Source organism: Chaetura pelagica, unplaced genomic scaffold (genome assembly GCF_000747805.2).
Source record: "Chaetura pelagica isolate M959 unplaced genomic scaffold, ChaPel_1.0 scaffold266, whole genome shotgun sequence".
NCBI classification, from domain to species: Eukaryota; Metazoa; Chordata; class Aves; order Apodiformes; family Apodidae; genus Chaetura; species Chaetura pelagica.
Genome location: NW_009953799.1, coordinates 1,973,080 through 1,988,664, shown reverse-complemented (window position 1 = coordinate 1,988,664; position 15,585 = coordinate 1,973,080). Strand labels below are relative to the sequence as shown.

The following is a 15,585-nucleotide window of genomic DNA, read 5'->3' as shown; positions in this document are numbered from 1 at the left end:
CCTTCAGGTACTGGAAGGCTGCTATAAGGTCTCCCCAGAGCCTTCTCTTCTCTAGGCTGAACAGCCCCAACTCTCTCAGCCTGTCTTCATAGCGGACGTGCTCCAGCCCTTTGATCATCTTGGTGGCCCTTCTCTGGACCCTCTCCAACAGGTCTGTGTCTTTCTTGTGATGAGGGCACCAGAGCTGTACACTGTACTCCAGGTGGGATCTGACCAGGGCAGAGTAGAGGGACAGAATCCCCTCCCTGGCCCTGCTGGCCGCACTTCTTTTGATGCAGCCCAGGGCATGTTTGGCTCTCTGGGCTGTGAGCTCACACTGGTGGCTCATGTTGAGCTTCTCATCTACTACCACCCCCAAGTGTTTTTCTCCAGCCATTCTCCCCCCAGCCTGTATTTGTGCCTGGGGTTGCACCAGCCCAGGTGCAGGACCTTGCACTTGGCCTTATTGAACTTCATGAGGTTGGCACTGGCCCACCTCTCCAGCCTGTCAAGGCCTCTGGATGGCATCCCTTCCCTCTAGGGTGTCAACCACACCACACAGCTTGGTATCATCAGCAAACTTGCTGAGGGTACACTTAATCCCATTGTCCATGTCTCCAACAAAGATGTTAAACAGCACTGGTCCCAGTATTGACCCCTGAGGGACACCACTTGTCACCTGCCTCCATTTGGATATTGAGCCATTGACCACAACTCACTGGGTGTGGCCATCCAGCCAATCTCTTATCCACTGAGTGGTCCATCTGTCAAATCTTGTCAGTTTGGAGACCAGGATGTCATGTGGGACAGTGTCAAACACCTTGAACAAATCTGAGTAGATGATGTCAGTTGCTCTGCCACCATCCACCATCTCTGTAGCCTTGTTGCAGAAGGCCACCAGATTGGTCAGGCATGACTTGCCCTTAGTGAAGTCATATTGACTGTCACCAGTCACATCTTTATTTTCCATGTGCCTTAGCAGACTTTCCAGGAAGATCTGCTCCATGATCTTGCTGGGCACAGAGGTGAGACTAACTGGCCTGTAGTTCCCTGCATCTTCCTTTTTCCCCTTTTTAAAACTAGAGGCTATGTTCCCGTTTTTCCAATCAGCGGGAACCTCACCAGACTTCCATGACCTCTCAAGTATGATGGACAGAGGCTTAGCAATTGCATCCACCAGCTCCCTCAGGACCCGTGGGTGAATCCCATCAGGTCCCATAGATTTATACACCTTCAGGTTCTTTAGATGGTCACAAACCTTCTCTACTCCTACAATGGGGGGGCCTTCTCTACTCTGACAATGGGGGGTAATTAGTTCTCCCAGTCCCTGCTTCCACCTGTTGTGGCCTTTGTGTTGATGTTGGAGCACTTGGCAGAGAAGAATGAAGCAAAGAAGTTGCTGAGGACCTCAGCCTTCTCAATACCCTGTGTTACTATCTCACCCATTTCCTTCAAGAGAGGGCCTACATTCTCCTTGGTTGTCCTTTTCTCCCCAACATACCTAAAGAAGCTTTTCTTATTGTTCTTAACATCCATGTCTAGATATAATTCTAGCAGGGATTTGGCTTTTGTAACCTGATACCTAGGTGCTCAGACAACCTCTCAGTAATCCTCCCAGGATACCTGCCCTAGCTTCCACCCCCTGTATGCTTCCTTCTTCAGTTTGAGCTTCTCTAGAAGCTGCTTACTCATCCATGCCAGACTCCTGGAGTTTCTAGCTGACTTCCTCTTAGTTGGGATGCAATGCTCTTGGGCCTGGAGAAGGTCACCCTTAAATATCAGCCAGCTTTCATGGGACTGACTACCCTCCAGGATGTTATCCCAAGACACTCTATTGAGCAGATCCCTGAAAAGGCTGAAATCTGCCCTTCTGAAGTAGCAAGCTTACTGTGAGCCCTCCTTGCTGCCCTAAGGATCTGGAACTCCACCATTTCCTGGTCACTACAACCTAGGCTGCCCTTGAGCTTAACATCCCTCACCAGCCTTTCTTTGTTGGTGAGGACAAGATCCAGCATAGCACCTCTCATTGTTGGTTCCTCGATTACCTGGAAAAGGAAGTTATCATCCGCGCACTCTAGGAACCTCCTGGATTGTTTGTGTTTTGCAGAGTTGTTCTTCCAACAGATGTCAGGGTGGTTGAAGTCTCCCATGAGGACCATGGCTTGTGAATGTGAAGCTGCTCCTGTCTGTCTGTATAGTATCTCATCTATTATCATCATTATCCTCCTGCTCAGGCAACCTGTAGCAACCCCCCCCCATTATGTCACCTTGGCCTTTCTTCCTCTTAATTTTAACCCATAAACTCTGTTGGCTCCTCATCTGTCCCCAGGGAGAGCTCCATGCACTCCAGCTGATCTTTGACATAGAGGGCAACACCCCCACCTCATCTCCCTTGTCTGTCCTTCCTAAAGAGTTTATAACCCTCCATTCTGATGCTCCAGTCGTAGGAGCCATCCCACCAGGTCTCAGTGATGCCAGTGGGATCACAGCCCTGCAGGCTCACCCTCATCTCTATTTCCTCCTGTTTATTCCACGTGCTGCATGCATTTGTATAAATGCATTTAAGCTGGGCCTCCAGTGAGGTTGCCTGACTAGCTGACCTGACCACTTCAGTGGTTACTAACTTGTTAGTGGGCCCTGTGTTTGCACACAGAGCTTCCAGCTCTTCCTCTTTGTTTCCTATGCTGTATGCATTGGTGTAAATGCACTTTACCTGGGTTATTGATTTAATCCCTGACATTTTTCTTTCGAAAGAAACTCTCTTTAATGCCTGATGTGTCTAACTGTAGAATTATGCTGTGTTTTGACTTCCTCCCCACCCAGTAACTGCTTTTTCAGAGTTGATTTTCTACTGTATTTTCCTTCCTCTACTAAGCAATGTGATGAGGTTGCATTAAAGGCTTAACTTAAAAAAGCTTCCTTTGGAAAGCTGCTATTCTTGTGGTACCTGAGCTAAAAAGGACATTGCTTATTACACATTTTTATTTCATACAGCATGATGGTACTAAAGCTACTACTTTTTTCTCTACTTAAAACCAGCAAGTACCCTCTTTGCCATGCAAAGAACACTTTGTATAGTATAGTATGTTCTAAAGTATACTGTTTGCTTTGGAGGCTCAAAAACCTCTCTTGAAATCAATGCAAACCATCTATTGATCCTTAGAGGAACACGAATTTTTGTCAATTCAAGTATTAAGATTCTCATCCTCTTATGGGCTAGCTTCACTGTTGTTTTGTTTTGTTACTGAAAATAGTCTGTTCCACAGCTATAGATACTTTGGCAGAAAAAGAAAAATTACATGAATTGAGAGTTGCCCAGTAAATTACTACTTTGACTAAAATTCTAATCAAAAGCTGTAAAGCACCAGTAATACCACTCAGTGTTCCTTTTTTATCATGGTCTACCTTTAAATGGAACACTGTATTATAAAACAATTTACTGTAGTCTTGTTGTGTTTGTATTTTGGGTAATAAACCAGATTTGGCTGGTGATATCCTTTTTGTGGTAAAGTGGTGAATGTATTTATGCTACATATCTGTGAGCTAAGCTACATATGTTGGGTTTATTTCTTTTTTAGCAATGAAACTTCTGACAGCAGTTGTAAGCGTACATCTGAACCTTGATGTCAACAAGCACAATGCTCAAAGGTTATATGAGGTGGAGAAGAAGAGGGTAAGTGGCAAGAGGACCAATTACAGAATTGACCAGCTAGAGAAAAGAAAAGAGGTTAGGCGGGTGTCTTGTATGGGAGATGTGTGAAGATGTGAAAAGAGAGATTGCTGACAGCTTGCTTTTGGGTTACTGCAATTTTTTTTTGAGGTTACTGGCTAGATTAAGTGGTACAAAAATGACTGCTGAGTGTGCTGTTAACTTGGGATGTCTGTTACACTAATTGCTTCTATAAATTGGCATCACAGGGTTTTACACATGCGTGTAATTGCATCAGTAGCTCTGGCGTTGTGGGAATGCAGTTTTCATATGTTCATACAAATTGTAAGCCAAAATTTTAGTTCTTGAACTGAATTTCAGTGAATAGAAAAGGACACAGAATAGCTGTCATCACTCTATAAGTAATATATTGGAAAATGATTGTAACTTCAGGTATGATCTGTATCTTCCTTGCTGTTCAGTTTCTGTAATTTCTTCCCTGCTTGGCCAGACAGCTCCTTATCAGCTCCCAGAGACAGGCCTGTAGCTATAAGAAATAAATCTGTCTTGAGGGTGAAGTTGACTTCATGTTTGAACATCAAGTGTAGTTTCTTCCCTCCTGACCTTAGAATCGTCTCTGTTTTGAGATGATTGTCAAAGATGATTCAAAGCTCTGTTTCGAGCTTTGACTACCCATGGACTTCTCTGTTACAGAAACAACTCCTTTTCCTGTTTTGAAAAAGAAGTGTTTAAGTGAGAGGGATTTTTAGTATCATAAGTCTGATCTCATGGAAAAAACAGTGAAAATATGTGTACGGGGAGGAAAAGCCAAATTTGACACCCTTCCTGATGTGTTAATGAGAGAATGTTTTTATTAAGTAACTTAGGTTTCTGGAAGTTCAAAACTATATTATCAGGATTCAGTTAAAATACGTGCTTATTGTGGAATAGGTGCATTTTGAAATTTTCCTTTTCTGCCTTCTGATTAAGGGCATAAAAAGAGAATTTGGCTTTGTATGTGAAGATGGCTTAATGGTTAAGTTATATATATCCATATGCAGGAAGTATATACATAAATTAGCTTCTAATCCAGGCTAGCAGTTGGTATCTTTTCATGAGGGTGCAGGTATATAAAGTCCTACTGCTCATGTAGATACAAACCACTCACTTCACATTGGCACTGTGTGTAAACGCTAGCAGTTTGCACCACAGTAGCATTGTCAGTGCACTGGTGTGAATTTTTCATGTGTAGTGAATTGTGGGACCAATACTAACACTCCCTTCTATTTGTATTTCAGTATGAGCAGAAGCTTCCTGAGATACAGAACATGATGAATGCTATTTTCAAAGGGACGTTTCTGAACCGTTACCGGTAAGAATAAAAACAAAGCTGTGATGTGGATCTGCATTTGCAAGAAATTCTTGCTTAGATTGACCAAGTACCAGGATTAAGTTAGACATCCTAGAGGTGCTGATGGCATCAAGGAAAATGTGGCAGTTCAGTTGCTTTAAAGAATTTGGGCTTAGAAAAGGACCTCTCTTTCCTAAGTTCTTCCTGCTGGCTGTAGAGCAGTGTGTCTGTGGTTGGGAAGATACCCAGAATTAGAAAATAATTACTGTGTGAAACGTTTGTAGCTAAAAGTGGCCTAATTGTTGATTGAAGTCTGTCTTAAAGCTTTAATATGAAGACTTCAAAAATATTTTGGATTTTACATGCTTCTGCAATTCCAGAAAATAAAATATTTCAAATAACGTTGTTAATGTATGTGAGGCATTTTTAATGTATCAATTTTATAATTTCACAGTGATGTGATTCCTGACATCCGAGCAACTTGCATTGAAGAAATTGGCAGCTGGATCAAAACATACCCAGATGCTTTTTTAAATGATAGCTACTTAAAGTACATTGGGTGGATGCTTTATGATAAGGTAAAGTTTTACTTTTTCTTACTGGAAGCAATAGATGGTATTTTTTTAGTGTTTTTTTTTTCTAAAGAATCCTAACATTTAAATGCCTGAGAACAGATGTTTAAGGCTTTGGTGGTGCAAAAAAGGATTTACTTTCTTCCCTGTTTTAGGTTTTATTTTTAAAGCTGTTGTAGCACAAAATAATACATTTTTTTCCAGTTCTGTATCAGTGTGTTTCTGAGTGTGTGCAGTTATTTGTATGTTACTGAATTGGGAACTATTAATAAATTGTAAAATGGCTTATATCCTTTGAGCACGTGCAGTGTTAAATGTTGACTAAAACTCTACTTTTAGTCTTGATGGCTATATTTAAAATCTAATTTTATTTGATAAAAATGAACAAATAAATATTTACCTGTAGTAAAATAGCCCTTAATACTGTATTTCTCATTTGTAGTTAGATGGATCTAGAAAATCTTTACAGAAAGTACATTTTTTCCCAAATGGTTTTCTCCTTTTCCTTACAGTTTTTTTTTTTTCTTTTGGAGTAGAGGCACATTTAAGAACAACAACAACCCCACCCCCCAAACAAATCCAAACAAGCCATACAACAAAACAAAAACAATCAAAAGAAAACAGTAACTCAAAAATGTGCCTTTTTCTCATGCATCTAAAATTAATGAGATCTTAGGGTGATAAGAATATTTATCGTCAATGGCTAATTACCGAAATTTTCATGCTGTACTTCTTAAGACCACCTTTTACAATGTGTATTTTCTGTATAAATTCGGAAACGTCCTTAGTTTTGTGTCAGCTTTTCGTACTGTTCCATGATGACAGTTGTAGTTTACCACAAAGCCAGGAGGGGGAGCACAAAGCCTCTTATTTCCCCGCGTTCTCCCATTGCTGTAAAGGTAGTATTTAGATTTTTAGAACCAGTCTTATAAAGAACTGTAATCTTTCCCTGCATAAATTTTATCTGATGAGAATATCTTTTTAGTATAAGTTCAGTTGGGAGAATTCTCAAAAGAGGTAATTTTTGGAGATGTCTTCATTCCCAGTTCTGTACAATGAAAATTAACAGCTGGTGTCTCTGATTAATGCACATTGCTCATCCAGTGTCATTTACTGGGAGCTGGAGATAGTTGTTTCTCTAAAGCTTATTATCTGAAAGCAATGCAGGTGCAAGCAGAGTGAAATAAAATGAGAACTCTTCCAAATCCCACATTTGGCTGAGGCCTGGTAGTGTCACTGCTGGTGGTCGCAGCCCCGACTGTGCTTTCTGATTTGCAGCCACTGTTAAATTGCCTGATTCCAAAATGAGAGCAGGGCATTTTTTGGCAGCAACAGGAGCAGCAGTGCTTTTTATATACACCTGAATGTTATTTCCCACTCCTCCTCCTTAATAAGTGTTTCTATCCCAGGGTGGGTGGCTAGACACTGATATCTCCCAGAGCTAATTTTCTTTTAGAATATAACAGAGAAGTTTGCCAGATAATTTAGGCCCTAGAGTGTAACAACCACAAAAGTATTCTAGTGGCTGGGGGAAAGCCTGGCCAGGATCATCTATAGTGCTGTAAACAGAAATTTTGTTAAATCATTTGGAAGGTTTTCAAGAGGAGAGGGAAGGGGCAAGTAAGCTTAAAATTAACATTTTGAATTCAAAGTTTTTTATTTGAATATAGTAATTCTTCCTTCCTTATTACATGACATTTTCCCATTATACTCTGATATGAAACTATATTTTTAAGTGAGAAGTTATTTCCTAGGTGCAAGAAGATGCTCCAAATTCAGTTGTAATGTGCTCAAAGTTGCATATGAGGATCTGTCTTTGGCCCACTAGGAGCTGTGAAGTGTTGCTATAAGGATACAATTTAAAGTAATTTTTGCTCTTCTGCTAGAAATAATTTTAATTTTTGTAGACCAAGCAACAGTTGCTACTAAGTCTGATAACTGTGTGCAGTTGAACAATATATGTAAGCCCAGTCACCTTTCAGTACAGTTATGAAACCCAAGCACCTAACTTGTGCTTAAAGGCACTATTGTTCTTCCAAGTTGCTGAATTAGCATCCAGATCCAGTCAAACCAGTGCTGCTCTGTGCAGCAGGTGTTGAAGGGAGGGGCTGTGTTAAAAGTTCAAAGTTAAAAAACAGAAAAATCAAAACAGTGAAGACTTAAGGATGGGGGAAAAGTGGAAGGCAACTAGCAGTCAGGAAGGCAAAGACAATGGAAATTCACACTTGGGACCTCCTACCATGTTTGACTAGCTTTGAAGATTCAGGGCAAGTTGAGGTTTTCTTAGTAGGCTACGAAAAACACACAATGAAATCCTGTGGAAACAGGAACTTGCTGTTGAAATGGGCTTCTGTATCTTGGCAAATTTCAGGAAAGTGAAAAAGTTTTTAATTTTGCTTCCCATTCAGCATAGCTATAGAAACTGATCCCATGGTTATGGCTACTTCTGAAATAATACTTTCTTCAAATGGTCATGGTAACAGTGTTTTTCTGCTGCACGGGTCATATCTGTGAATATGTACTGATTCTTTTTACTGGGGGAGAGGGCAGTTCTTAAAAATGCTTTTACCTTGACAGGACAGGTAAACTGTGTTGCCTTTGTCATTCAAGAGTAATTCAGAAGGAGATCTAGTTTCCTCAGTTTCTTGTTTGGGGAGAAAAAAATGTCCCAGTGATCCCATTAAATGATCTAGGTCTCACCCTGTATTTGTAAAGCTTATTGAATGGCCCTATCTCTGTAATAGTGGTGGAGCTGAAATCTCGTAACTGAATGCATCTAAGCGGTGCTGAAGTCCATGCAGAGCTCTTTGAGGTCACTAGAGCTGCCCACTATCTTACCAATGTTTTCTGCCAGTCTGTTTTCAGGTCAGGGTCAAAATATACTATTATACAACTGAGGGACAGCGTGTGTTTAGATTATCCTGAAAATATGCTTACATAATTCCCCTTCACTCTTATGTCACAGCTCTGAAGGACCAAACATGTCTTCTGTCAAGGCAGGTATTTTGTCAAGATTAGGATGGTAGTTGTGATGAGGTGAGTAAATGGCTGGGTGTTTGTACTTGCCTGTATTAGTGTCGAAAGGAGCTGAAGGTTAAGTAGTGAGATTTAGAAGGTTTTAGAAGGATGTGAAGTAATTGTGAATGATCAAAAAGCTATGAGGAATGATGAATTGAGGAAAGGGAGAGGTGGTTGAGAAGGAGAAAATGCAGCTGAAAATATAGGAAAACAGCCTTAGTCATAGAAGAAGTAGTTATTAGTTCATAGTTACTAATTTGCTCATTACTTAAAAGCATATGCATAGCTCCATCTGGGGATGGAGGAGAAGTCGACTGAAACCTACGGGTCAGGGTTAAAAAGAAGACAGGAGCAGGAGATATCATAGTGGTTCTGCTACAGGCCACCAGATCAGGTTGGTTTAGCAGATGAGACCCTCTACAGGCAGATAGGAGCAGCTTTGTGGTCACAAAGACCTGGCCCTCATGGGGGATTTCAACTATCCAACATCTGCTGGAGGAACAACACAGCAAAGCAGTTGTCAGAGAAGCAAGGGATCGGGTGAGGAAGGCCAAAGCACAGGTAGAGTTGGACCTGATCAGGGATGTTAAGAACAACATGAAAAGCTTCTGCAGGTGTGTCAGCAAAAGAAGAAGACAAGAGAAAATGTGGGCCCACTTCAGAAGGAAACTGGAGACTTGGCCACGCAGAACACTGAGAAGGCTGAGGTACTCAGTGAGTACTTTGTCTCAGTCTTCACCAGCAAAAGTTCTAGTCACATCATCCAACTTAGAGAAGGCAAAGGCTTGGACTGTGAAAAGGAGGATCTCCCCACTGTAGGAGAAAAGCACGTTCATGACCATCTAAATGTCCTGAAGGTGCACAAGTCCATGGGACCTGATGGGATTAATCCATGGCTTCTGAGGGAACTGGCTGATGTAGCTACAAAGCTTTGAAAAGTCTTGGCAATCTGGTGAAATTCTCACTGACTGGAAAAGGGGAAACATAACCCCCATTTTCAAGAAGGAAAAAAGGAAGACCCAGGGAACTGCAGAGCAGTCAATCTCACCTCTGTGCCCAGAAAAGATAGTGGAGCAGATCCTCCTGAAGGCTCTGCTAAGGCACATGGAAAGCAAAGGTGTGATTTGTGACACCCAACATGGCTTCACCAAGGGTAAATCCTGCCTGACTAATTGGTGGCCTTCTACAGTGGGCTCATGGCATTGGTGGACAAAGGAAGAGCAACAAAAGTCATCTACCTGGACCTGTACAAAGCCTTTGACATTGTCCTGCATGACATTCTGGTATCGAAACTGGAACAGTATGGAACTCATTGGGTAAGGAACTGGCTGATGGTTCTCCTCCAAGAGTGGTGATCAGTGGCTTGATGTCCAGATGGAGACCTGTAACGAGTGGTGTTCCCCAAGGGAACTGGGGGACTGGGGTACTGGGTCTGGTGCTGTTTTAACATCTTTGTTGGTGACATGGACAGTGGCATTGAGTGCACCCTCAGCAAGTTCACCAATGACACCAAAGTATGTGGTGAGGTTGACAGACTGGAAGGAAGGGATGCCATCCAAAGGGACCTTGACAGGCCTGAGAAGTGGGCTCATGGAAACTGCATGAAGTTCAACAAGGAGCATGCGGCAGCGCGGAACAGAGAGCAGCAGCAGCTTCCAGAGGGCAGGCGTGAGGGCAGGCGGAGAGCGACACGAGGACAGGCAGGGAGCAGAGAACACTGGTTGCTTTCTCATAGCAAGACAGGCAAACTAGCTAGATATATCATGGTCACAACACACCCAAAAACCATAGTGAAAAAGAATGTGGGAGCTCAGACGGAGCTTCCTAGCAGGCATGCAGCCATGCAGGTCTGTGGCTGCAGTGAATGCCTGAGCCTGGCACTGGTACCGGAGGGAGCCAGTGACACTGCGTGTGTGCGGTGACTGAGAGCTTTCAGGTGGGAACTGCATACCTTGGAAAGCAGGTGGTGTAGTTTTATTAAACTTTATATCTGCAGACCTACTCTTGAATGCCACCTGATTGACAAATGCAAATGACATTACTAGCCATGTGCCAAGGGCTATATGGCCATCCAAGAAACCACTACAGACTTCTCTCTTTTTTTTTTTTTTTTTTTTCTTCCTTTCCCAAGCACAAGAGCAGTCCCTATTCTGTACAAATAGAATAGAATTCTAGATGTCTACAAATATCTGAAGGGGGATGTCACGAATTGGCCAATCTCTCTTCATTGGTGCCCTGCGATAAGACAAGGGGAAACGGCACCAAGTTACAACACAGGAAGTTCCACCTCAACATGAGGAAAAACTTTACTGTGAGGGTGATGGAGCACTGGAACAGGCTGCCCAGGGAGGTTGTGGAGTCTCCTTCTCTGGAGACTTTGAAGACCCATCTGGATGTGTTCCTGTGTGATCTTCCTTAGGTGTTCCTGCTGCAGCAGGGGGGTTGGACTTGATGATCTCCAGAGGTCTCTTCCAATCCCAATGGATTCCATGATTCTATGATTCACAACCAAAGCCCTGAGAGAAACACTCAGGGCGGTTGAAGGCAGGATTCAGTACATTAGCTGAGCTGAGTTTGTGCCTGTGGGCAGCGATGGGTGCCAAGTTGTGACTGGGAGTGAGTTCTGTGTAATGAAGCCTTTGTGGCTGTAGGAAGCAGCAGCTGTGGGCCATAGTCACCTTCTCAGGCAAGGCCTTTAAAATTAAAGTACAATATAGAATATGTTCTGATGGTGTGTCACAGGCAGATCATAGAGCAGTACTTACTGTTAGCTGTTGATAGGTAACAACATATTTCTAGCAAAAAGCTGTCTTAGGGAAAACTGTTGGTCAGAATCTGCAACTGGGCATCATCCTTTGCTTTCCTTCTAAGCAGGTGAACAGGCACTTGTAGTAATGGATAGCATATGTGTAGGTAGTCTCCTTTCTTGGGTTTCCTTGATTATTATTATTGCTATTAGCAAGAGGAATTAAGGAAGAAATATGAAGAAACTGATATGAAGCCTGCAGTTCATCTAAATGTCTTTGCTGAGATCCTTAACATTGTAAGTGTACAGTGATTTTTCTATGGTATATCCTCAAAGTTACTTTCTTAATGCCATTTAAAAGTTTGTCATTTGAAAGGTATGTCAATATGCATGAGGTAATTTTAAAGCTATGTAAGGAAAATACTTCTTTTTGAGGCACCTAGGAAGGAGCAGTACTAATAGTACTAAAAAAATAGCTTGCAGGGATAAATATGTTTTGCCTACATTAACTAATTGGGTTAAATTCAAAGCAACCCTTTTCTTCTTGGAATGCTTAAAATGGAGTGTTCTAATGCAAAACAGAATAGGGAAAAGGCATGACATTTAATTCTGTAAGAATCTACAGTGTTAAGCCAGTGCATTTCTAAGGTGTACCTCTTCCTCTGGGAATCTTCCAGGATTTCTTGGAGTCCTTGTCCATGTTTAACAATTGTCCAAGTCAAATGTTGAAAGGAAGTAAGCAAAGTCCGTTATCTGGAAGAGTGCTGGTCTTGTTAAGCAGGTCATCCACATTCTTGTCTTTGTATCTTTAACAGGTGAATAGCACAATTTCTGCAACTCTTGCATTCTTTTGCTTTTCTTAACTGCAAGATGAGAGCTTCTTGGGAAGCCTAAACACAAACTTTGATGTCACCTTTAAGTCTGGCTCACTGCAGACTTCCTGTGCGTGAGAGAGGAGAGAGTGCTCACACAGACAAAATGGCACTGATGTCACTAATAAATAATTAGGCTAGTGTGCTTTAGGCATGCACAGATAACTCTTATTTACATAATATAAATGCCAATAGTGAATAACATCGAAGCTACACTTTTTTACTGTTAGCTGATTTCTCTTTGTCTTGTAGCAAGCTGAAGTGCGGTTGAAGTGTCTTCTAGGACTGCAAGGAATTTATAGCAGGAAAGAACTTGTTTCCAGAATGGATCTCTTTACTAGCAGATTTAAGGTAAATAGATTACAGTTTGCTATTTTTTAAGTCTGGGTTGGGTGTATACAGAGTGTCTGATGTTTTGATCACAGCTGATCTCCCCACTGTCTTGACTGACAGGAGCTTAGAATACTGGAGGAGCAGCCTGCTTGGCTGAGTGGATGAAGGAGTTTTGCAGAGTCGTTTCTCTATGTTTCTATGGAATTTTCTGTTTCACTTGAATTCATACACAGACTGGTGTTGTGCACTTTAGTTCATGCACAAAGTGGTGTTAAGTATGTACTGTGGTCAGCTATTTCCAGCATTCATCCAGAAAGGCCTAGATTTTTTTAAAATTCTTTTTTACAGAATTTCAGGTACTCTAAAGGTCCCTTTTTTTGCTGCTCCTGATAATGGGTTAACCTTGTAGATACTGGATTTCCTGACTATGTATCAGCCATTGTGGGAATGGCTCTCTGTTAATCCACCATGTCAGTATGAATGGTGAAGAAGGATCACCTTATCTCCTTTCTGAACAAGTCAGGTGATACACTGTAACTTTCAGAGCTTGTTCTGTGGCCACACTGACCCTGTACGCTGCCTTTATCGCATTCCAACATCATGACTAATTGAAGAATTAAGCCCTTTTTTTAATCCTGCCATTGGTAATGATTTTCTCAAATACTCTTACCTCAATGGGGCTGCACCTTTTCAGTATTTGATTAAGAAAGCTCAAGATGCTGTGGTTGACATCTCAGTCCCTCCGAATCAGTACATAATCAATGCTTGCATGTGGTGGTAATTAGTGTTCTTTTTACAAAGAGCAAGAAATAGATTAATATTGGTATTTTAAGAAAAAAATATTCAGACTGAAACTTAGCTAGCTAAGCCAGTCTGTTTTAAAGAGTTACGTGGTAGTCCCTTATCTTTCTTCTAAAAGAAGGTTACCTTGAGCTGTGTAAGTACCTGCAGGATTGGTATTCAGAGACTGATGAAATAGCTCCTACGTGTTTGTACTGTGATCTCCCTCTGTGTGTAGGATGCTTTATAAACAGATTATTGCAAACTCTATCTCCCAGGCAAAAAAAAACCAACCCAAAGACAACAACTCTAAACAAAAGAAACCCAAACGCACACAAAAAAACCCCGCAAAATACAGGCTGGTCTGAAATTTTTCAAAGTTTAAGTCATGCTTCCTTAAGTGATGGGGAATGTAATCATGTAACCATTGATCCATTTCCCACAAGCGGGAGTATGGCCTGTTGCCTCTCTTACCCTGAAAGAATCCTGAGTGTTCAAACTCAGGATTCATTGACTTCAACACTTTGCAGCTGGGTTATGAGAAAAAGGAAGGTGCAAAGTAAAAAGCATCTAGAGACTTAGAAATGACATGTTAAGTGAGAAAGCTGTTAGACCCGAAACAAGCAAACCCGAAGGTTTAATATACCTTAAAGATGTAGGCCACACTGAGGAGTGTGAGTTTTTTGATACACAGGATGGGAAAATTTCCACTGTTTTCTGAGGTGTTTGCATGTGTACCAAGTTACAATAGTGTGAAAGGTCAGGAATTTTGCTTCTATTCCATGAAGTACCTTTATGACTGAAGTCATAATTGTCTTTACAGCAAGGCACTGTCTTCTGGAGCATCTAGATACATGCACTTTATTGTTGATGGGAGAAACTGATTATATAATGCTTGTAATTTGAGGCTTATCTTCATTTAACATACTGAAGTGCCAGTAGTAACATCTTAGAAACAAGTTGTCAGTCACTTTTAATTTGTAGGCTGTAGCTGATTTCTTGTGAACACACACGTTACATCTATAAAAAAGATCATATTACTGCATGATTAATTCAGTTAAAAAATTAACATGCTGTTAATTTTCAGAGACTGGGGAACTACGTGGTAGTAATCAAGTTGCCTTATGTCTCTTAGAAAATAGCTGCTGAAATAAAAATAAATCGCTGCTCTACTAGGTAGATGATCTAGCTGTAGCAAAAATATTTGTTTATTGAGAACAGACCATGTTAAACTTTTTATTGTCATTTTACATCCATTAGGATCGAATTGTGTCCATGCCTCTGGACAAGGACCATGAAGTAGCAGTTCAAGCCATGAAACTCTTGATGCTTATGTCACAGTAAATAATTTTTTTTTTTTTTTAAATTTACTGTACTGTTATAATGGCAACAAGATCCCAATACAATCCTAATGAATCTTCCTATAATCAGTTACATGCTGGGAGACAGTTGTTCCTGGGTAGGATATAAGTTACAGTTGAAGTCACTCAAGACATTGCATGTTCTTTCTGTGGGAAATACCAATGTAAAGAAAACCCTCCTGCTGAGATTCAATATGAGAACTGCATCTTTGTATTTTTATACTTCTCTCTGAAAGGAAGTTCCACATTTTTGTTTTGGCTTTTCTCAAGTAGACCATCTGCTGTTCCAGGGTTGCCAGGCCTTGGCCAGGAGCTCAGGGAGCTCTGCCATATTCTCTGTCTCCCCACCTGATGCAAGAAACCTTGAGCTTTTAGGCTGTTGCTAGAACTTGAGCTTTCAGATTCTTTACTCCATGGCAGAGAACCTGTGAGCTATTGAGCCCACAGCAGACTGGCTGACCAGCAGTGAATAAGTGTATGATGTCTTGGTTTTGCTGAGGTGGAAGACTAACAAAAGAGTCATTTTACTGGGGAATTACCATAGATTTGGTAGGATAATTTGGGAAGTGCAAGGAAAAACTGGACTAATGTTACAGAAGTATATGAATCCTATTCTGATACATCCTTGAATGGCATTTTTATTTTAGAAATGGCTTTATTTGCAAAATATGTGAGGAATAAATTATTATTTTCAAAGTAAAACTAGAAATAAACTCACTACATTTCATTGTTAATACAGTTGAGATGTTAGAACTCAATAAACGTCTCTTCTCTCTTAGAGGGTAAGTTGAATTCTGCTGATGCAGGTGCTTACTTCAGTGTACAGCATGGTGCATTGTCCAGTAGCCTTGTGGGGTTTGCTTTTCTGTTTTAGCTAGAAGTATTGGTTATTGCTAGATAGTTATGTAGGCCTTAATGGGCCAA

The 15,585-nt window shown here is 41.2% G+C and overlaps 1 protein-coding gene across 1 annotated transcript in view; it reads left to right on the top strand.

The window, feature by feature from the left end:
• LOC104391848 (cohesin subunit SA-2-like) overlaps positions 1–15,585 on the top strand; it is an 84,685-nt gene that overhangs the window by 33,135 nt on the left and 35,965 nt on the right. The window contains exons 12-13 of the mRNA XM_010001194.1: positions 12,440–12,538; positions 14,561–14,640. Of these exons, the coding sequence (XP_009999496.1) occupies positions 12,440–12,538; positions 14,561–14,640 (179 nt within the window). The remainder of the gene's footprint in view (positions 1–12,439; positions 12,539–14,560; positions 14,641–15,585) is intronic.